We start from the raw sequence: 21,360 nt of genomic DNA, 5'->3' as shown, positions 1-21,360 counted from the left end.
CACGGTGCCCCCTAAAGCTTCTGCTTTGAAGGAGTTTCTGTCTCTTCCACTCACGTTTATTGGCCAAACCACATCCTCTGGTCAAGCCTGACATCAATAGGATGGGAATGGACACTCTTCTCACTGGAGGGGCTCTGCAGGCCGCCAGGCAGTGGACAGGATGTACCATGCTCTTGCAGGGAAGCAGGGGAGGGAGTGGATTAGCAAATGATTGGAGATAATACTACAGTCTACCGTGGGGAGAAACCCCATTTCTGTGTAACAGGGACTGACTACTATATGTAGAAAGGTAAGATAGCATAGTTGTTGAAAGCTTGGGCTTTTGAGATCAGATCACTTACTGACCTGACCAAATTACGTCATCTGTTTAAGCCTCAGTGTCCACATCTGTAAAATGTGTAAATGTCACTACCTCACAAGTTTGTTAATAAAGATTAAATGAGCAGTTGCAGGTCAACACTGGGCACAGGGTACGGCAATGGGAGGGGCTTAGTAAACAGTGTTCTGTGAGAGGACTCGTTCTGGAGCATTCTCAGCAACGAGGTATTTGGCATTTAATGTGATAGCAGATGTGGCAAGGGCCATACCACTGAAAGATGCCGAGGCAGGCAGGAGAGTGATGGGATGAGATAGGGGAAGGATAAAGAGCAGAGACTGTAAAGCTGAGGTACTGGACAAATGGGGGCTGGGGAGGGGGCTTGGCAACTCAGTGGAGGCAGAGAATCTTAGGTGGGGCTTCAAACTCAGTGAAGGTTTCTGAATGATTTCAGACAGGGGGTTGAGGAAGGTGAGATCCCAGACCCCTGTGTCCTCCCAAGCTCATTCAGTCAGCCTCTTCGCAATGCTTGTTCCCAGGAGACCACACCAGCAGCGAGGCAGCCTGGAACCATTCTGGTGCACCTGAAGGGCCTCCAGGGAATGGTACTGCTGGGAAGCTGTAGCATCTTAGCATACATACCCAGCAGGTGGCCGAGGAAGAGGCTCAGACCTTGGGGGTTCTAAACACTGTGAGCCAGTGGCATTTATCTTATCAGAGCCTGAGCTGCTGGCTGTTTGCTTTCAGCTCAGAAGCTTCCTGGTGGATTTCCTCCTCCTTTTAAAATTTTGTTTCCGAGCCTACATGAGGTCACTGCAGGGAAAGAAACCCCTGGCTGTGAGGCTTATCCCTCCAGGGCCTGAGGCCAGAGATAATGGGGCTGCAGTGGAGAGGAGAAATGTGCTTCAGTCTCTTAACTGCTTACCCTCTGCAGCTTCCTTTCTCCTCTCCAGTGCCGCCCGTGAGCCCCTGGAGCAGTGCTGCTTTTTTCTTTTTTTTAAATATTTATTTATTTGGCTGTGCTGGGTCTTAGTCGCGGCACAGGGTATCTTCGTCGCAGCGTGCAGGATCTTTTTTTTCAGTTGTGACATGCGTGCGGGATCTAGTTCCCTGACCAGGGATCAAACCTGGGCCCCCTGCAGTTGGGAGCTGTGGAGTCTTAGCCACTGGACCACCAGGGAAGTCCCTGGGGCAGTGCTTCTTAAAGTATGATCCGTATATCACCTGCAGTGGAGTCACCTGGAGGCCCCACCTTAACCCCGCTGAATACAGGGTCTAAATGTTGAACACCATGCTCTGCAAGAGAGGTTTGACCCTTAAAGGTGCCTCATTGCCCACAGGGAAGATCCTAAGGGCACTCGATTCCCAACGGGCCTTTCCAGACCCTCTCTCCCATCAACCCCAGACCCCTTGGAGTACTCTGAACACACTCTGTGCCTTTGCCACATGCTTTTTCTTTTCCCCATCGTAACTCTTAATCATCCTTTCAGACCCAGTTTAAATAGGCCTTCCTCTGTGGAAATGTGACTGCACACATTCCAGGCCCTTTGTGAAAACTTTATTTTGCTGTTATCTCATTTAATCATCACAGCAACCCTGGGAAGTAGGTCCATTTTAGAAATGGGGGAATCAGTACTCAGAGAATGAAACAATTCCTCTAAACCACACAGGCTAGTAAGGATCTTTGCTCTCTTTGCTTCCAGAGCCTGAGCTGTTCTATGCTGACTGCGCAGACCACATATTACAGAGACTCTCCTGCCTGTGGCTGTGACCTCCTCTCCGCCATGGCACAGCAGCTGTTTTAGGAAAGAGGGTGGGGCCTGTCTGGATTTCCCATCCAAGGAGGTCAGACTAGTCCCTCAGTCAGGCAAACCTTTATCCTTCTGGCCTTACTTTGGGGACTGGGCAGTGGTTTCTGTGCTGTCTCTGATACTTACCAATACTGTGTAACTCTGGCTTTTTCCCAAGACAGTCTTCTGTGCTTCTCTGCTTCCAGCTGCCACCTTCTCCCCTCACCCCCAGCCCACCCTGCATGTCTTTCCAAATGAATGATCCTTTCTTCCATCTGACGTACACACAAAGCTCCCAGACACACAAAGCCGTTTGAACCATGACAGCAACACTAATAATCAGCAGGTATATAGTGCTTGGATGGTGCCAGGTGTTGATCTGAGGGTTTTCATTTATTAATTATATCTTTATAATAACCTTACGAAGTAGATGCTGTTGTGCTTGTCATTTCACAGATAAAAAAACTGAAAGACAGAGAACTTCAATAACTTAACCAAGGCTGCACACGGGAGAGCTGGGACTTGAACCAGGAGGCCAATTCTAGCATGAATTGAGCACCTCCCCTTTCTGTGTCCGGCTCTGTGCTAGCCCCTGGGGATTCAGAGATGAGTTAGGCTGGGATCTTGCCCACAAGTTGCTCCAAGTGTAACCTGGAAAGAGTAGGAAGAAACATGCACACAGTGGAGTGATCAGGGCCATAGAGAGGAGTACAAAGGAGAGAGGAAGGAGGCCTGTCCAGGGATGGAAGAAGAGGAAAGGCTTTATAGAAGGAGCAGCATTTTATTTGGGTTTTGAAGGGTGGGTGGGAAATGGATGCAAAGAGATGAGGGAGAAGAGGGTATGAGACAGAGAGAACCTGGTGAGGTGAGTAAAGGCTTCATAGGGAGCTGTGAAGGTCTGGGTAGGACCAAGTGTCTTACTTACTGCATCTAGGCTGGAACAGAGGTGGAGGGGGACAGAGTGGGGATAGAGTGACAGGTAGATGGGGGTAGACCACATTGTGGGGAAACTGGAATGCTGTTTTAGGGATGCTGGACTTTATTTTGTAGGCAGTGGGGAGCCTTTGAAGAATTTTGAGTTGAGGTGGGGGGAAATTGGTGAGAACAGAGTGGAATTTTACAAAGATTACTCGGCAACAAGTGCTAAGTGGTGGAGAGTCGCTGTCATGAGGATTTGGTTAGGATTTTGGGTTTGTTCCACAGTCAGGTGAGAGGTGTCTGAATCAGGGCGGGTGCAGTAGGAACAGGGAGGAGTTGATACCTGTGTATGGAACTGGCAGCTCTAGGCAGCTCTTTGGGTGTGTGGGGTGAGGAGGTGTCAAAGATGTCTGCAGGGAGGTTTGGAGATGGGGGCAGGCATCGGAGGTGATGGGGAGGGAAGAGACATGGAGCTCTGTGGCCACCCACATTCTGGTAGCTCTTGATAGAATATACCAGCTCTCCTGGTGCCAGAGATGGACCAGACCTGGTTCCCACCCCAGAGAGCTCCCTGCTGCCTGACTCTCAGAATGCTTGTCTCTGGGCTGTGCGTGTTAGGTGCTCAGCAAACATTTTTGGGGAAGAGATGATCCCCCTTTTCAGAGAATTCTTAATCTGCCGGACAAGTCCCTGTTCCTTAGAACCTTAAAATCAAATAGAGAAGTGGCTGGAGCACTGTAGGAAAAACCTGAAGGATTTGTGGAGTAGAAATCAACCGCAAATACTCGTGAGTTTACACAGAAGGTCCTCTTCCATTAGAGTAAGGATGTTGTCTTGATGGAAAACAGGGAGTGGGTAGGCAGATTTGTGAGACTTTTGAGGTAGGGAAAACCTGTAGCTGGAGGGCACTGAGGCTGACCCTTCCCAGCATTTCTGTGGATTGGTCTTGAGGCCTGCGTCTGACTCCCCTGGTTGGCACCCCTTCCTGCAGGTGGCACCCCTCCCAATGTGGATCCCGAGGCTTACTCCTGGTTCCAGTCAGTGGACTCCGATCACAGTGGCTATATCTCCATCAAGGAGCTGAAGCAAGCCCTGGTCAACTCCAACTGGTCTTCGTTCAACGACGAGACATGCCTCATGATGATAAGTGAGTCCTAGCCTTCCTCATGGGCTCCGGCTGGGGCAGAGCCACCTCCTGTCTGACGGTAGGTGGGTGGGAGGCCATTCTAAGGAGAAATCTTTTGGCCAGGGAGGATTTCTCACAGGAAACTGGGTTCAAGGTGAGATCCCTTAGAGAGCTCTTTTCCTTAGATCTTTTCTCAAGTTCTAGACCTTGCTGAATCATAGGCCAGCTCAGTTTCTCATTCTGCAGAATGGGACTCCCTGTGGGTGGGAGATGGCAGGGAGGGGGTCAGCTACCAAGCCTGCGGAGAAGATGCAGTTCTGGCAGGGGTGGAGGCTGGTATAGTACTTGATGAGGGTGCATCTTGGGTACCGGCATCTGGGCCTCAGGCCTCTGGTTCTGTGGAGTGTCCTACTCCAGCCTGGGGAGAAGGGAGCCTCAGTGGTATCTGAGGACCCTTGGCCCTTAGTCTTGAAGCCTTCTTTCCCTCCCCCACCCAAGACATGTTTGACAAGACCAAGTCAGGCCACATTGATGTCTACGGTTTCTCAGCCCTGTGGAAGTGCATCCAGCAGTGGAAGAACCTCTTCCAGCAGTATGACCGGGACTGCTCGGGCTCCATTAGCTACACAGAGCTGCAGCAAGGTGAGGGCCTGCCAGGGACTCAGTGCACAGGCACAGCTGGATGTTTCTCTTTAACCCCTAAGACAGAGCAAGGGGTTCTCTCTAGCCTCTGGCTACCACGTGTCCAACTGCACTGCAAAATGCTGCCCTCAGCACAGGCCCTCTCCCCACCCCTTCTGTGACCTGGCTGGGCCGTGAGCCCAGTCCAAGGCAGGGAAACGATCAGGGCTGGACTCTCCTGCGATGGGATTCCTGGCAGCACTAGGTGAGACAGGCGCAGCTGTCAGGGAGCCTTGGGGATGGAAACTCAGCAGCCGAGGGCACTTTGAGACTGGTACATGTGGCTCGTGTGGCTCTTTCCTCTCTCGTGTCTAGCATGCAGAATGGAAAGAGCCCTGTAGAGGGGCTCAGAAAGGTGGCTTCTGTTGCTAGCCCTACTAGAAGGCAATTTCATTCCCAGCTTTGGGACCCAGACCACTCTAAAAGTTGTAGTTGGGTAAGATGACCTGAGGCCACAGCTCCAAGGCTGGTTCCAATTCTGACTCCAGAGGATGGTTGGTTAGTGCGGGGATGAGAACTGGACAGGGAGCTTTCCCACCTGAGAGGGAGAAAGGGCTCCCCACAGAACCCAGCCCCTCGCCCTGGCCATGGATTTCAATCAGACTAAGGAGCCTGGGTGCGGGAGCAGGGGTACGGGGAGCTCCCTCGTGGAAGGGAAAGGAGGTGACCTGTTCTGAGCACCTACTCTGTTGTCAGGTAATGGTCCAGTGATGGATATTTGTAAGGGTGATATTATCACAGCAAAGCTAATATTTTTTGAATGCTTGTGATGGGCCAGGTACTGTAATAAGCTTTTTTCATATATTACATCATTCTTTCTCCCCATGTGATAGGTACTGCTGCTTATTCCCCACCCTTAGATGAAGGATCTCTTATTATTACCCTTTTGCAGATGAGAAAACTGAGGCTTAGTCTAGGTGACTTGCCCAGGGGCCACATAGCAAAAGGGGAGCTGAGACTTTAGCCTGAGCTGGTAGATTATACAGACAGGAAGAAGGAGGCATCCCAGGTGGAGGGACAGGAGGAGCAGCGTGGAGGCTGTGAGCTTGGAACTGCCCAGCAGCCCCGCCGGGGGAGATGGTGATGAGTTTATTACTTTTAGCAAATAACACTTACTGGGTGCTTATTATGTGCCAGGCACTACACCAAATCCATTGCATGATCACCTCCTTTAATCCTTACTAGAACCTACAAGGTAAGTATCATCCCAATTTTAGAGATGATAAGACAGAGGATTAGCAAGGGTTAATAAGCAACTTGCAGAGGGGCTATCTCGACTCCAGAGCAGGCCCTCATAGCCTCATGCTGAGCCACCTCTGATGTGTGTCTGCTCGGGGCAGGGTGACCTGAGGGGGCTCAGGCTTCTATCTGTAATAGACACGAGTCAGAGATGAGCATGGACAGACTGGTGTCATTCTGGGACCCTGCGGGCACCTAATTGAACAGACAACAGAGACTTTGAGAAAGAGGGATGGGGGCCTTCCAGCTCAGGGGAGCATCCAGAGCCCTTGTTGTGCTCCTGCCATTTTGGACAGCCCCTTGGGACATCTGTCCTGTTTCTGCTTTGGTGCCAGTCCCCTTGAAGTTCCTGAGCTGCTGTACTCCATGGAGCTGGTTGATGGCTGTGCTCACGGCAGTTTTTTGTGTCTGCTCTGTGTGCCCCTCCTCTCCAGCTCTGTCCCAGATGGGCTACAATCTGAGCCCCCAGTTCACCCAGCTCCTGGTCTCCCGCTACTGCCCGCGCTCTGCCAGTCCTGCCATGCAGCTAGATTGCTTCATCCAGGTGTGCACCCAGCTGCAGGTGCTGACCGAGGCCTTCCGGGAGAAGGACACAGCTGTGCAGGGCAACATTCGGCTCAGCTTCGAGGACTTCGTCACCATGACAGCTTCTCGGATGCTATGACCAGCCCATCTGTAAAGTGGGGAGTGCACCAAGGGACTTTTCCTGGCTCCTAGGGTGGGAGAAGCATGTGGGCCTCTCTTCATTTCCTGCCCTTCCTAGAAAAAGAATTCTCCCTTGCCTGATTCAGCATTGTTCCCAAAGAGGGCTGGGAGTCTGCGTCATAGCCACCAGGTAGTGGGGACCTGGGCTGAGGCCACACAGGTAGGGGCCTGACCTAGGAGAGGACTGGAAATTGAATGTCCTTTTACATCCCTGAGTATTTAAATGGCACAGCCTTGCGCCAGGTGCAAGAGATGCTGGTCATTGCAATGGAGTTAGTGTCCAGTCAGCTGACTCCAGACTCTAGCTTTTCCTTCTATGCCCTGACGCCAGCGGTAAGTGTTCATCAGCCTCTTAACCATTAGCACCTGCGTTCCCTTACCCATGCTGTCTTATCAGATGAACCCAGTTTCTCCAAAATGGAATCTGACCAGGGTGAGAGATTGGCCCATGGGACCAGTGGCTTGGATTCCACCCGCCACAAGTCCGTGTGTGTTGACTTCTAGCTGCCTGCTCAGGGAGCTTGGGCAGTCTGCTCTCTGGGCATCTTTGGCCAGGCTACCCCTCTGCAGCTTGGACTCCTCATAGTTGCCTGCCATCCTCTGCTTGGCTTCAGTCCCCAGGGGACAAGTTGCTACCTCCCACTGCCAATGCTTTTTTTTTTTTTTATTATTTGTGGTTGTTTTCATTTGGGGCCAAAAGTTTGGTGCAACTGTAAGCTTCAATACAAGAATAAAACTCTGGAGTTCCACCACACCTTCCCAGTTACAGGTTCATATGCTTATCCATTCAGTCACTCATTTATTCTTTCATTCAATGAATATTTAAGTACATAGTATAAACCACGCCATGCAGAAAGAGACAGCTCAGGAGGACATGCCTCCACAGGGCTGCTCTCACTCACTGGGGCGAAGTCAAGTGTAACTGAACTGCAGGTTAAGTCTAACCTTGCCAGGTTCAGTCCAGGAAGCTGACCGTGTGTTTTTTTTTGCGTTATGCGGGCCTCTCACTGTTGTGGCCTCTCCCATTTGCGGAGCACAGGCTCCGGACGCGCAGGCTCAGCGGCCATGGCTCACGGGCCCAGCCGCTCCGCGGCATGTGGGATCTTCCCGAAACGGGGCACGAACCCGCGTCTCCTGCATCGGCAGGCGGACTCTCAAGCACTGCGCCACCAGGGAAGCCCTGACCGTGTGTTTTATAACAGTTTTAGGGCTGGCATTCTGGGCTAGAAGCAGCCACCCCAGACTTTCCACAGCCTGGCCTTTTTATTATCTCAAACCCTAGTTTTAATCTTCCAGACAAACTGCATTTATGAAGTCATAACTTTCTCCCTATTTTTATTAAGCGCAGACATCTGTACTTGCCAGCTGGATCTTCAGATCAGGTTGATAATCAGTCTATAGCAAATGTCCACAGTGATCTGACACAATTTCAATCCGAAGCCAAGACACCAGACGTTTTGGTTTGATTGGGGGACCTTATGATGGGTGACGGTGAGCTAAGCCTTTTGTTGTGGGGGATGAAGATAACAGGCTCTCCTCCCTGCTGTTCGCGGAAGCAGCTCCCTGAGGCCTGAGAGGGTGCGCGGTTCAGCCCCGGTTCTCCTGTGGGCTGCTGTCGTGCTAGAATCCTAGAGTTAGGTGGAATCCAGTTCCCAGAGGTCAGCCCCCATGCAGGGCTGGAACCCCTTCCATTACCCCACTTTGAGTCTGGCGTCTGCTTGCCAACCTCCAATGACAACTCACTGCCTTTCCAGGCAGCCCATTTCCTCCTGGACTCGTAGGGACTTCTTCCTGATGTGGATTCCAAATCCCATCACCTTGAAAACACTACCCATTGGCTAGGGTTTTCTCTCTTGGGCCACCCAGAACATACTCCACCCCTTCCTGCATGCCAGTCCTCTAGATAGCTGGAAGCTGCCACCACATTCCCCCAGGTCCTCCCTTCCCTAGGCCAGATAGTCCCAGGCTCTCCAGAAGCTGTTCACTGAGCTTCATTCCATGGCATCCTGGTCACCTGTGAGTTCATCTGAGTCCCCCAAAATAGAGGCCTGAGGCCCACCATGGTGCTGGGTTCAACCCGCAGAGAATAGAGTAGAGCTGCAGCCATTAGGGGAAGCTTGTGTTGTTTCTTTGCTCCCACTGAGCCAAGTGTTTACTGAAACCCGTGTCTAGAACAGTGTCAATCATACTCTGTCACCTTTGCGATCAGCTGGAGCTGAGGAACCCAGGACCTGGGTTCTTCCTTGTGGGCATGGTTGGTTCTGGGCTTGGGCAGCAGCCCTCACACCTCAGTCCACACACTGCCCCTCCAAGCCTGGCTACAAACTTGACAAACAGCTTTGGATCCTAAGGCTAGCCGGAGGGGAGTGGAGAATGGGCGGGACACCCTGCACCCTCTGGCAATAGCTGCACATCTGTGGCAGTGTTCACGTGAGCTGGTCTGGAGAGTCATCTAGAGAGCAGGATGACATGCTCAGACCACTCCCTCCACCTGCTCTGCCTACGAGGAGGGGTGCTAAAGCATTCCTGGGCTGGGCCCCTGGCAGGAGCTGCGGTTTGTGGTTTGCCCCACTTCTTGACGGGTGAGGTCATTAATCAGGTTAAGCAGACCCAGCGGTGCGCATGGCCGAGCTGGCCTCTGCCAGATGTCTCCCACTCGTCTCAGCAGAGAGTCCTTCAGACTGCTTCCCACCTCCTGCTCTGGCAGCAAGGATCAGGGCCTCTGGCAGCCCTCTAATCATCTTGGTGGCAGATGGAGTACGTCTAGCCCAGTCTCTGGCTTTCTCTTTTTAATCTGTGAGTTCATAGAAAATAAATGCAAGCCCTGATTTCCAAGAAGGTGAAGATGACAGTAAATCGGTCTGTTAACCCCGCTGTCTGCCCACCCTACCCCCCTTACCTTCCATAGACTGCTGGGCTCGTGAGCAGACAGATGTGGCCAGGATCGAGGTCCTGGCCTCAGAGGATCGGAGCCACGTGAGGCGGCAGGAGCACATGTGCTCTGAGACCTGCCCAGGAGCCATCTGGGATCCCGTGTGTTAGGGGATGAGAGGTGGGAGGGGTCAGCAGATAGCTGCATTCCAGCACTGTCTTCTCTCCTCCCCCAGCCTCCCCACCTTCTCACTCCTAACCTAAGAAGCACAGATTTTGTGCAATGACAAGGAAAGGGAACATTCAGTGCCAGGCTTTTAATTACAGTTGCTTCAGGCTGCTGGCCTCCATACCAAATGGCCTCATGGAGAGTGTTCTATCACTGCACAAACAACGGGGTCCAGTCTGTGGTGTGTGCACTTGGCACCTGGTGAGGGTGGGGCTCTGTTCCCACTGGGGAGGGGCTGGGCTCAGATTAGTTCACATGGGCCTCAAGGAGTGCTGCCAAGTGCAGCCCGGGCTTTAGAGCCCCTGGACCAGATGGAAATGCCTGCTGGGACCCTTATAGCAGACTCCAGGGAAGACCTATGATTGGGTAGGAGAGGGGTCTTTGGGAGGAGGGCCAAGCTCTGGAAGGATGATAGTGATGGATGGTACTGTGCGGTATAGCCAAGTGAGAGGAACACAGCGTTAATCTTGTCCATGACACTTTACAGTTTACACAGAGCTTTCCACTTTCTTGAGCATGCTTAATCCTCACATCAATCCGCTTAGGGGACGCAGCTCAGAGGAGGGAAGTGACACTGCCCAGAGTTAAACAGGCAGAAAACGAGGCGAGGAGCCCCGGCCTCGCACTGCAACCAGCAGTCTTTCCATGAGGAGTGGGGGCAGGTCCCCCAGTAGCCAGAGGAGCAGCCCAGGCAGAGGATAGGTTGCACCCCCTTTTGCCACCAAGATGTCCCTCGCTCAGGGCAGCACCGTGGTGACACTGGTGAGCACCACGTGCTCCGAGACTTTGGAGACGGAGCACCGGCTCTGCAAGGACAAGGACTTGTGGCTGGCAGAGGAGCGTGGGCTGGGGGCCTTCAGAGAGCCGCAGGGACCCAGGCCAGGCAGGCAGCAGGAGAAGGCGGCCTTAAACTGCTCCCGGAATTTGCCTTGGTTGAGAGACAGAAGACACAGGCATAAGGAGAGAGAAGCAGCAGGAAGGGACCTTGGGCCCAGGGACACCCACGCAGCTCCAGCCAAGCTGCCTGTGAGGGAGTGGGAGGGAAGGGTAGAGCTGGGCAGGAGAGAGCCCCAAGGCGACCTCGTCACTGCCAGGGAGAGTGAGGACAGAGGCCCTGGAGCAGGTTCCCAAGGAGAAATGCAATTTTCATCTGATTCCTTGACTGCGCTCTGGCTCTGAGCCTGGCTGAAAACGTTTTGTCTGGCTCAGGGAGCTTAGGTCACCTCTGCCCTCGTTGGCGGGTAGGTGGAGGGGCTCACGGCTCACCATCTGTGGCTAGGCTTTCCCCATCTCTTCCCCATGGTGATGAAAATGACAGCGGCAGCAGCCCTTGCACAAGGCACTGTGCCGGGCACCTGAGTTTGTCGCCCAGCTCACCCCAGCACCCTGAAGGCCTGGAGTCCTTTAGCCTCACTCCACAGAGGCACACAGAGGTGAGGTGGCTTGCCCAAGGTCACCAGCCAGAATTTGGGCCCTGTTCTAATTCCAAAGCCTTCGCTTAAAGGGTAGGGAACAGTGGGGAAGGAGGGATCACCACAGCCACCTGTACAGTCAGAGGACACCAGGCAACAGATTGTGCTGGAACTGAACAACCTTGTTTCAATCACCCCGGAAGCCTGGCCGGTGCCCAGCAGAGGGCCAAGCACACAGCAGGCGCTCAGTAAATGTAGACCAAATGAAGAAATGCACGTCAGGAAGTCTGCCTGATGTGTCCTCTGCCACTTGCTCGTCTCTTCTGTTCTCTCCTCTGAGCTGGAAACCACCCGGCTAGCCTCTGTTGAGTACTTCTTTAGTCTCAGTGAGGGTTACAGCATTGACCCCAGCCCCTTCTTTTTTTTTTTTCCGTTGTGGCCTCTCCCGTTGCGGAGCACAGGCTCCGGACGTGCAGGCCCAGCGGCCATGGCTCACGGGCCCAGCCGCTCCGCGGCACGTGGGATCTTCCCGGACCGGGGCACAAACAAAATCGGCAGGTGGACTCCCCACCACTGCGCCATCAGGGAAGCCCCCAGCCCCTTCTTTAACCTTTCAACCTTTTCTCAAAGATTGTCCAGGCTTGAGCAGTCATCTGGTCAGTTCTCTAGGCCTGGTCCGAGTCAGAGGTCTGGTGAGTCACACTCTGCTGAGCCCAGGGGGGGGCCCGGGGTGGGGCCTTTCCACCCTGAGACCGGGAGGTAGTGGAAGGGGGTGGGGGCTATGGGACAGTGGACAGAGGAGGCCTGGGCTGCGGGGCAGGGGACTAGGGATGCCTGGACTTGCAGAGGGGAGAGTGGGAGGGCTGGTGATGGAGGCAGGTGGATTCAGGGGTAGCCCCCCCAAATTCGGGCCACTCTGCCAGCACGTGTCTAGCTGGGCATGGGGAAGCTGTTTCCTGGCCCTGGGCTGCCTCGCTGGTGGCCCTCCCTTCCCCCTGATGCCTCGATTATGCAGTCATCTTTTCAGGCAGGGGCTCCATCTGGAGCCTGTGTTGACCAGACTGGCTGATTGGCAGTCCTGCTGTGCATGCATCAAGCAGGGGTGGAGGTGAGCTGGCCCAGCCCCTGCGCTCCCACCCACTCAGTGGTCTGCATAATCTGCAAAACTGGATCCTGGAGCTGGTCACCTTCTTTGGCCACTATTGGGAGTGTGGCCTGTCTCCCACTCAGACCAGGGCTCTTGGGCGGGGACAAGTCTTCCCCCTGAGTGGGAGTTCCCAGAGCAGGGTCATGATCCCCAGGAGGCAGCAGGTGTATCCTTCCCCACATGCTTTATTCAGCCTGGGTTGAAGATGGGGAGACTATTGTCCTGGGGACTGTTGCCACCCTCAGTCACTCTGCATCCCCAGCCCACTCACCACTGAGGAAGTTGTAGATGACGGGGTTGGCGGCGCTGTGGGCGTACACCAGCCAGTGGGAGAAGGTGAAGCAGGCATAGACGGCTTCTCGGTCGCTGGCTTGGTGGAACATCCCAAACACCCTAGGACCAGGGGGCAGGACACTCAGAAATGGGATAGGGTGTGTGTGTGTTTATGTTGGGCATGAGTAAAGCACAAGAGTCCCACTGCCCCTTCTGTCCACCAGGCAGCTCTTTTCTGGGCCTCTGAGTCTGGGGTCCTGACCACAGTTTGGGGTTCTTGGGCGCAGAAAGTATGACCAGAGTGGGCCTAGGAACAGGGACCAGGGTACCTCTGCTCAGTCACCAGCCGTGTGACCCCCTGGGGCTCCCCCTCCACTTTATCATCCATCCCCGTAGCAGCGTGATGAGTCATAGACATCATCCATTTTTCAGATAGGGAAACTGAGGTTCAGAGAAACAAAGTGATATGTCCAAGATCACACGGCCAGGAAGTGACCAAGCACAAACACACTGAGATTGTCTCATGGCAAAGAGCCCAGGGTCTTGCCCTGCCCCCCTCCCCACCCCCACCCCGTGGCCTCTCACTTGCTATTCTTCCAGACACCTCGGGGTGTGGTTGCTCCCTTCCTTCAAGTCTCTGCCAAATGTCACTTCCTCAGAGAGGCTTTTTTGTTCTTAACCATTACATCTAAAAAACATTTATTTTTAACCCCACCAACCTCTGTCACTGTCATTCTCTATCCCCTTTCCCTATTTTTTCTTCAAAGCAGTTATCACTGGCTGACATTGTAATACATGTCCATTCTCTCTCCCGTCAGATGTCGTCTCCACGAATGCAGGGCATTGTCCCGTGCACTCGTTCACTCTGTTCCCAGCCCTAACAACCTGATGACTGAGTGGCCAGACGAGAGAATTTTCACGAGAGCCCTAGGAGGCAGGCCGGTTATTATTCCCATTCTACAGATGAGGAGATTGAGGCTCAAAGAAGAGAAATTACTCCCACAAGGTCACACAGTGGATGAGCGGTGGAGCCAGATCTTTCTCTGAAGCAGAGAGAGCTCCTTCCTCTGACCCCACCACCTCTCCCCACCCCCCAACCACTCCCCACGTGCTCTCACCTCTTGAGGACATTGAGGACACTGATGGGCAGGTAGCAGAGGGCAAAGACCAGCAGCACCACCATCAGCATCTTGGCCGTCTTCCTCCGAGTTCGCATTTGCTTTACCTCGGCCAGGAAGGCACGGGCCCGAGGCGGGGGCTCTGCGCCCACGCCCTGCCCCTGGTCCTCCAGCTGGTCTGAGGGCCTCTTCCAGTTCCTCACCAGGGCCGACGTGGTGCCGGGGATCTGTCCAGCACACACAGACAGCAGCGGTGGGTACAGCTCCTTGGGAGGGTCGTTCTGCTTCGCTGGGCCTGCTCCAGGCTGGACCCTAGGGCAGGGGGAGGTGGGCAAGGGAACAAACCCTTGCAGCAGGAAGGAGCCTAATATTCATGATAAAGACCAACACTCTGGACTTGAGTGTACTTCCGTTTTCCATTAGCTCATCGTGAGACCACCCACAATATGTCTCTTGGGACGGTATTATTCACCCTTAGATGTAGATGAGGTAGGGGACCCTTGACAAGCCCCCAGGTCACAGCCTGGGGCCTGAACATCCTTCCAGCTACCCATCCATCTTCCTTAAATCACCACCTCCATCTGTGGCGACAGGGGTGGTTGGATGACTCGTGCCTCCCCTGGTCCGTGCCTGACTCTGGGATGCCTGAGCAAGGGGCGTCCAGGTGGACAGCATGGAATGGCCTGGGCCTCAGAGCATAGGTCCCAGCCTAGGTCAGTGCCGATAGGCCTATGGTGGTTCTAGGCACCTGGAGCAGCCACAGATATTCTCAAAGCCTCTCCCACACTGGACACCTGAATCACCCCACAACAGAAGGGCATGGGGCTAGAGTTCAGGAAACTTGGGATCTAGGGCCAGCTCAGCCATTCACGAGCTATGTGACCTTGGTAAACTCACTTTTCTTTCCTGAGCCTTGCTTTTCCTGTTGGATAAGGATAGCGACTCCTGCCTTGTGGACCGGGGCATTGTGAGGAGCAGATGGCGAGCGCTGGTGGAGCACGAGGCTGCTCGTGTTCCGGCCAGCCTGCTCTCCCTGCCCGGGCGCTGATCCAGGACTCACCCCGCTAGTGCCAAGGGCCTCTGAGCACTCCCTCCCACGGCAAACCGCCCCCCTCCAAAAAAAACCCCTGCTGTTGGTCAGTGTGTAACAGAGGAAAGAAGGAAGGCCCTGGAACCAGAAAGGCTCTGCCACTCATCAGCCGTGGCAGATTGGTTGCCCTTACTCAGCATTTGTAAAGTGGGTAATATTGCTTCTTTGGTTAGATAGTTGTGAAGACATTGCAAGCAAAGTGCCTAATTTGGACAGCAACACGGAGGTGTTATTGTTGTTGTGGCACTGAACCGAGCATTGGAACCCCACAGACCTGGGTTTTAGTCCCTGATCGTCCACTCGCTGGTGAGGGATTTGGGAGAAGTTGCTTTGCCTCTCTGGGTCTCAGTTTTCTCATATATTAAGGTGGGGATAGGGACTTCCCTGGTGGCGCAGTGGTTAAGAATCCACAATGCAGGAACCCCACAGACCTGGGTTTTAGTCCCTGATCGTCCACTCGCTGGTGAGGGATTTGGGAGAAGTTGCTTTGCCTCTCTGGGTCTCAGTTTTCTCATATATTAAGGTGGGGATAGGGACTTCCCTGGTGGCGCAGTGGTTAAGAATCCACCTGCCAATGCAGGAGACACGGGTTCGAGCCCTGGTCCGGGAAGACTCCACGTGCCACGAAGCAACTGAGCCCATGTGCCACAACTACTGAGCCTGCGCTCTAGAGCCCTCAAGCCACAACTACGTAGCCCCCGTGCTGCAACTACTGAAGCCCGTGTGCCTACAGCCCGTGCTCTGCAGCAAGAGAAGCCACTGCAACGAGAAGCCCGCGCACCGCAACAAAGAGTAGCCCCCTCTCGCTGCAACTAGAGAAAGCCCGCGTGCACCAACAAAGACCCAACGCAGCCAAAAAAAAATAAAATAAATAAATTTATTAAAACAAAAAAAAGGTGGGGATAACGTATGGTGGTGAAGAGGATGCAAGACTAGCCGGGAGTGCCTGGTGCAATAACTGGCAGCTACTGATATTAGAAGGATGTCAGTTACTATTCGGTTCCAGGGCTGGCACTAGCACTTTTGGCCTTGAGTTTGACGCATGCCTAGGTCTTGCCTCTCTGGTTGCAGCCAGGATGGCATGTTCTGAAGGCAGAGGGCCGTCTACTCCCTCAGACCAGTACCCCTGTCCCCTCCCAGCCCAGACAGTGACACCAGAGTAAGCCTCACCTGGCGGCCCCAGAGCTTGCGGAAGATCTGGAAATAGGCCACGGCCATGAGGCCTAGCGGGGCCAGGTAGGTGACAAGGAAGAAGCAGCTGTGGTAGATCCTGGGATAGAGGTCGTCTGCAGGGGCCAAGAGATGCACTAGTTGGGCGCAGTCTGGGAACCCCCAGCCTGCCCTGCTTAGCAATACCACCCTGCCATGACTAGGGCCAAAGTAAGCAGCTGGGCCCCATACAGGTGCCATGGCAGAGAGACCCTGGAGTTGCCCAGCTCAGTGGTCTCCATCCTGGAGGGACCCCTGGCAGATGTCTACACTAGAGGAGGTACCCACGCCAGAGGTATCCCTGCTAGATGCCTGCTCTAGGGCATCCTCCCAGGAGGTACCCACCCCTGGGTGCCCACCCCAAAAGTGCCCTGATAGATGTCTGCTCTGGGGGGGGTGTGCCCCGGAGGTGCCCACTTCAAGGACACCTGCCCAAAGGCTCCCGCCGTTACCTGCCCAGCGTTCATCACAGACAGAGAAGAGCCTGGTGCGGTTGGCTAGCTCGGGCAGCACACTGCTGCATTCCATGACAGCAGCCTGGGGCACCATGACAGCCAACGACACGACCCAGATGCCCAGGATGGAGCCACGGGCACGCCGGGCAGTGCTCTTGAACAGCAGGGGGTGGCAGATAGCATACCAGCGGTCCAGGGCGATGAAGCTGAGAGTCAGCACTGCCACTGACACAGACACGGCCTGCCCCATGGGGACACAATGTCAGTCCTTTTCGGGGCCACCCAGAGACATGGGGTGAGTGATGGAGCTCACAGCCCAGAAATACCAGGCAGCCAGGTGCAGTGCAAATCCTGACTCCGCCACTTACTACCTGTGTAGATTTGGGCAAATCACTCACCCTCTCTGAGCCTTGTATGCAGAATGGGAATGTATCATCCACCTGGCAGGATTCTTGTCAGAATAAATGAAATTATGGATGGAGAATGTCCATCTTGAGACCTGGCACATAGTAGGTGCTCCCCTACTATGAATAATAATTTACACTTTAGGAAATAACTACGTGCCGGACACTGTTCTCGTTATCCTCAGAACAACCCTTGAGGTGTGTCCTCTTATCCCCAAGGTACAAGTAAGGAAACTGAAGCAAGAAAGATTAAATAACTTGCCTAAGGTGGATTTCCTCACTTGCCTGTCTTTATTCTCAGGGTTGCCAGAGTTAATGGGTTGAGTGGGAAACCTCCAAATAATGGGAAATCCAAGAGGCATTTCTCTCTGCCCTGGGATCCCATCCCTTCCCCAGGCTGTGAGGAAAAAAGAGTCCTCATTCTGGGAGGCAGAGATGAACCTAGGCCGGAGACGCAGGGACACTGGCTCCAGGAGTGCCCCCTGCCCTCTGGGGTACAGGGAGAGGGTCGAGGGATGCAACCCTCTGGCCAGCTCTCCTTCCGGCCCAACAACCCTACGGGACAACCTGACACCCACCACTGGGAGAGGGAAGGCCCCGGCCAGGAGCAAAAGGGCCGGGGAGGAGACTGTTGCCAGCCCGCCACCTCAAAGCTGCCCCTTTGTGGTCAGGGAACAGGCCCATTCTCTGTCACGGTGGGCTTGCGCCTCTCTCCTGCACTGTGTGCCCGTGTACCTGGAAGTGACTGTACATGTGTCCGAACATGCCTCTGTGTATGTCTATGAGTGTGACCTGGAGGGTGTATCTCTGTATGAGTATATGGGGCTGTGTCTGTGTCTGTGTCCTTGAGTGTGGTGCCTGACGGCCTGCCCTTGCTAACAATAGAGCATGACACTGCCGAGGTACTGAGCCACGTCCTGTCTAAAAGGCAAGTTTGAGGGTCACTGAGACCTACGCAAGGCCATGGTTTTTGTACTTGGTATGACAGGGGGGTCATGAGGGGCACCCAGGCAAAGCTCACCTGTAGATAGGGGATGACCTTGCAGAGGGCATGGCCGAAGAGCCAGGATTCAGTAATGTCTACCAGCAAGCTAGCCGGCAGGCAGATGGCCGTCACCAGAACGTCGGCCAGGGACAGGTTGACGATGAAATAGTTGGTGACTGTCCTCATGTGGTGGTTCCGCCACACAGCCAGGCAGACTGCAGGGTGGGAGCGGGATGAGATGAGGCCGGTGGCAGAGCCACGCCCAGTCTAGCTGGGTCCCATCAGCGAGACACTTCCCCCACAGTACCCAGTAGGGACTGGGGGGAGGGGGAGAGAAGCAAGGCCCAATACCCCTCCCAGCCCCCGGGGGAAGCCCGAAGCACCACAGGGACCTAGAGACCTACCCAGCGTGTTGCCCACCAGGGCCACGAGGAACACAGCCACGTAGGCGGCGATGAGGACCCACTCGTACTGCTTCGGGTACAGATAGTCACGCCACAGATAGCGAAGAAACTCGTCTTCGTAGTCTGGAGGCACCGGGGACGGTTCCCCACTGTCAGTGGGGGCCCCCATCTGGGGCCCTGGGGTGGCCGAGGGCTCCATGAGCTCAGGAGCCACTACAGCTGATGGACGTCCCAGGCTCCCCCAAGGGAGGGGCGCCCCTGGGCCAGGCCTTAGCCCACTTCCCTCAGGGGACCCAGAGTCTTGCACTCAGGTGTTTGTGGTCTCAGCCTGAAACCTTCTGAAGGAAGGAAAAGGGAACATTAGGGAGAGTGCCAGGCAACTTGCAGATAAGCTTCCTCTTAATTCTGACAGTCATGTGGGTTATGGAGAGCCTGAAATCAATGGAGAAAGATCTGACTTGCATCCCAATTTCGTACCATTTGGGTAACTTACCTCACCCCTCTCAGCCTTGGTTTCCCCATCTATCCCGTGGAGTAATAACTGAACCGGCCTCACAGGGCCCCGCTGAGGAATAATGAGCTCTAATGAATGCCGAGTGCTTTACCAGAAACTGGCACCGGAAGCCGGTTTCACGGTCATTGCCGGTTACCACTATTAAGAGCCCCGCTTTGCAGAGGGGGAGATAGAAGCTCAGAGAGGTTGAGCCCCTTGCTCAAGGTCACAAAGCTGCTATTCCAGGTCTGTCTGAGTCCACCAAACACCACAGATTGGAGAGGGGAAGCCATCCTGATTTAAATGCTCTCTCCTGAGTCAGTTCACAGGCCTGAATTTTTGGTTGAAAAACTGGTCAGGGGAGGCTTTTAAAGACCCAGGCCCCGCCCACAAAACCTGCCAGACCCTCCCTGGTGTGGACACACACACGCACGCACACGCACACGTACACGCGCACACACACACACAGTGTGGGTAGAGGTGCAGGGAGGAACTGACAACCTCTCTGAAAGCGAGGGGAGAGCCCCAGGCACAGGAGCTGGGCCCGTCAGCCCCCAACCCCCGCTAGTCCCCCCTTGAATCCCCTGGCCGCGATGCGCCCCGGCGGCCGCCAGGGGTCGCTGGACCGGCGCGCGGGCCGCCCTCCATTCATAAATCCGGCCTCGCACCCCGCCCCTCCTCGCTCGCTCAGACCCGTCCTTCCCCCGGCTGAGAAGGGAGGACCCCGGACGTATGTAGGAGGGTTGCCGATCCCTGGAGACCCCCAGGGGAGTATGAGGGGTCTCCTTCACACCCCCAGCGGGCGCCGGCGGACCCGCTTCCTCAGCGGTACCTCCCTGCATCTCTGGGGCTGTGGGGGCTGCGGTGGGGGGAGCGAGGGCGCGAAGCGTTCTTTAGGAGCCTGCCTGCCGGGAGGAGGGCAGAGCATGCCGGGGACCCAGCCTCCCAGCACCCAGGTTATCTCCCGAGACTCTTGGCTCCCGCCGAGGGTCCTCTGGAGCCCCCCACCCCGAGCCCGGGGGTCCCCCAAGCCCCGCACCTGTTGGCTCCGGGACCCCGGCGCCCTCGGCTGCTGGTCCCCCGATCTTGCACCGGGACTTTGCCTCCCCGCCCCGAAGGCCGATCTCCAGGGACTAGGGTTGGAGGGGAGGGGGCCGGGGCAACCGCCTCCCAAGGATGCGCTGCCTGGGCTCGCTCGGCTGGGCGCGAGCGCTGGCTCCGACGCGGGCTGTGGCTGGGCGCGGGCTCCGCCAGGCTGCGCGCCGCGGAGCGGGGGGAGGCCAGGGCGGGAGGGGCAGGGAGGGGAGGGAGCCCCGGGCCGGTCTCGGCTGCAGGTCTCCCAACCCAGAGACCGGGAGGGAGATGCTCGTTCCTCCTCGCCCCAGACTTCAAGCGTCCATCCCACCTCCATTCAGGTTTCCATCCGTTCATTCACACCTTTCTCATTCATTCAACATTTCTGCCTCCGGCTACTCTGCTTTCAGAGCGCACCTACTGTGTGCCGGCGGGCCCCGGGCAGCTTCGAGGAGCCACAGTGCAGAGGTGGATCCCAGCTCCACCTCTCCCCGCTGCCTCACCTAGCTGATGAGGATGAGGGCGCAGGTGGGTCACTGCACCGCCTCCAGCCAGGCTCCGGCTGTTGCCGGAGCAGCTAGCTCCCAGCGATGCCAGAAGGCCCTGCTCGCCCTTCTCCCCAGCCTCCGATTCCATCTGCCCTCCAATCCTTTTTGTTCATACCTACTTTCCCCCCTCCCAAGACAGGGACGGTAGGTGGGGGCAGGAAGTGGGGGGAGCCAGAAGGGAAGGGCTGATGGATTCAACTAACATTTTCTGAGCTGTGTGCCAGGCAATGAGCTAGAATAATACAGCTGCCATTTGTACAGTCCCCACCATGTGCATGATCTCATTTAATCTTCACATCAACCCAGTGAGGCAGCTGTTATCATCCCCATTTCACAGATAAGGACCCTGGACTCACATGGTACAGTGACTTGCCCAAGGTCACACAGCAGTGGCCGAGATGGGATTCAAACCTGCACTCTTCTCCAGGTCTACCTTCCTCCCATGCCAGACAGAGGCTGGCTGGAGCCAGGTGGGCTCACAGCCAGGCAAGTCCTCTATAGAGCGAGGAGAGCTGCCAAGGGCCCCAGGAGCTGGGGGGCACAGAAGGACAGATTGATCCAACCAGGGGGTCAGGACAGGCGTCCTACGGCAGGAACACACCAGAGACCTAAAGAATGAGAAGGAAGCCCTGCAGCGGGTGATTCAAGGCAGAGGAAACAACAGGGGCAAAGGTGAGGAGGTTGGACCTTCCAGGAGTCACAAGTAGGTGAAGGGTGGCCTTCTGAGCATCAAGCCATCACCTTGGCTATTATCTGTCTCAGGACAGGACCTTCCTAAAACATCAGATTCACACTCCCCTCTGACCCTCGGAGAGTCACAGCCCTTCCCTCCTGGGAGATGACTCCTGAGATGGAACTTCCATCTTCCCTGTT

At 55.2% G+C, this 21,360-nt stretch overlaps 2 protein-coding genes across 2 annotated transcripts in view; one reads left to right on the top strand and one right to left on the bottom strand.

Annotated features, from left to right (window-relative positions):
* Nucleotides 1-7,524, top strand: part of PEF1 (penta-EF-hand domain containing 1) — a 16,984-nt gene extending 9,460 nt beyond the window's left edge. The window contains exons 3-5 of the mRNA XM_007468653.1: nt 4,016-4,171; nt 4,649-4,792; nt 6,505-7,524. Of these exons, the coding sequence (XP_007468715.1) occupies nt 4,016-4,171; nt 4,649-4,792; nt 6,505-6,734 (530 nt within the window). The 3' untranslated portion in view covers nt 6,735-7,524. The remainder of the gene's footprint in view (nt 1-4,015; nt 4,172-4,648; nt 4,793-6,504) is intronic.
* A 2,807-nt stretch (nt 7,525-10,331) lies between these two features.
* Nucleotides 10,332-19,980, bottom strand: HCRTR1 (hypocretin receptor 1). Its single transcript, XM_007468652.1, has 8 exons — nt 19,905-19,980; nt 18,373-18,710; nt 18,005-18,183; nt 16,577-16,820; nt 16,086-16,201; nt 13,826-14,052; nt 12,706-12,827; nt 10,332-10,803 (listed from the first exon to the last, which is right to left on the bottom strand). Exons 2-8 carry the CDS (start codon nt 18,569-18,571, stop codon nt 10,613-10,615), a joined length of 1,278 nt encoding a protein of 425 aa, XP_007468714.1. The 5' UTR covers nt 18,572-18,710; nt 19,905-19,980; the 3' UTR covers nt 10,332-10,612.
* Between the last annotated feature and the right edge of the window lie 1,380 nt (nt 19,981-21,360).

Source organism: Lipotes vexillifer, unplaced genomic scaffold (genome assembly GCF_000442215.2).
Source record: "Lipotes vexillifer unplaced genomic scaffold, Lipotes_vexillifer_v1.1 scaffold1261, whole genome shotgun sequence".
In the NCBI taxonomy this organism is placed as follows: domain Eukaryota; kingdom Metazoa; phylum Chordata; class Mammalia; order Artiodactyla; family Lipotidae; genus Lipotes; species Lipotes vexillifer.
The sequence above is the reverse complement of the archived record's forward strand: the minus strand, read 5'-3'. Positions and strand labels throughout refer to the sequence as shown.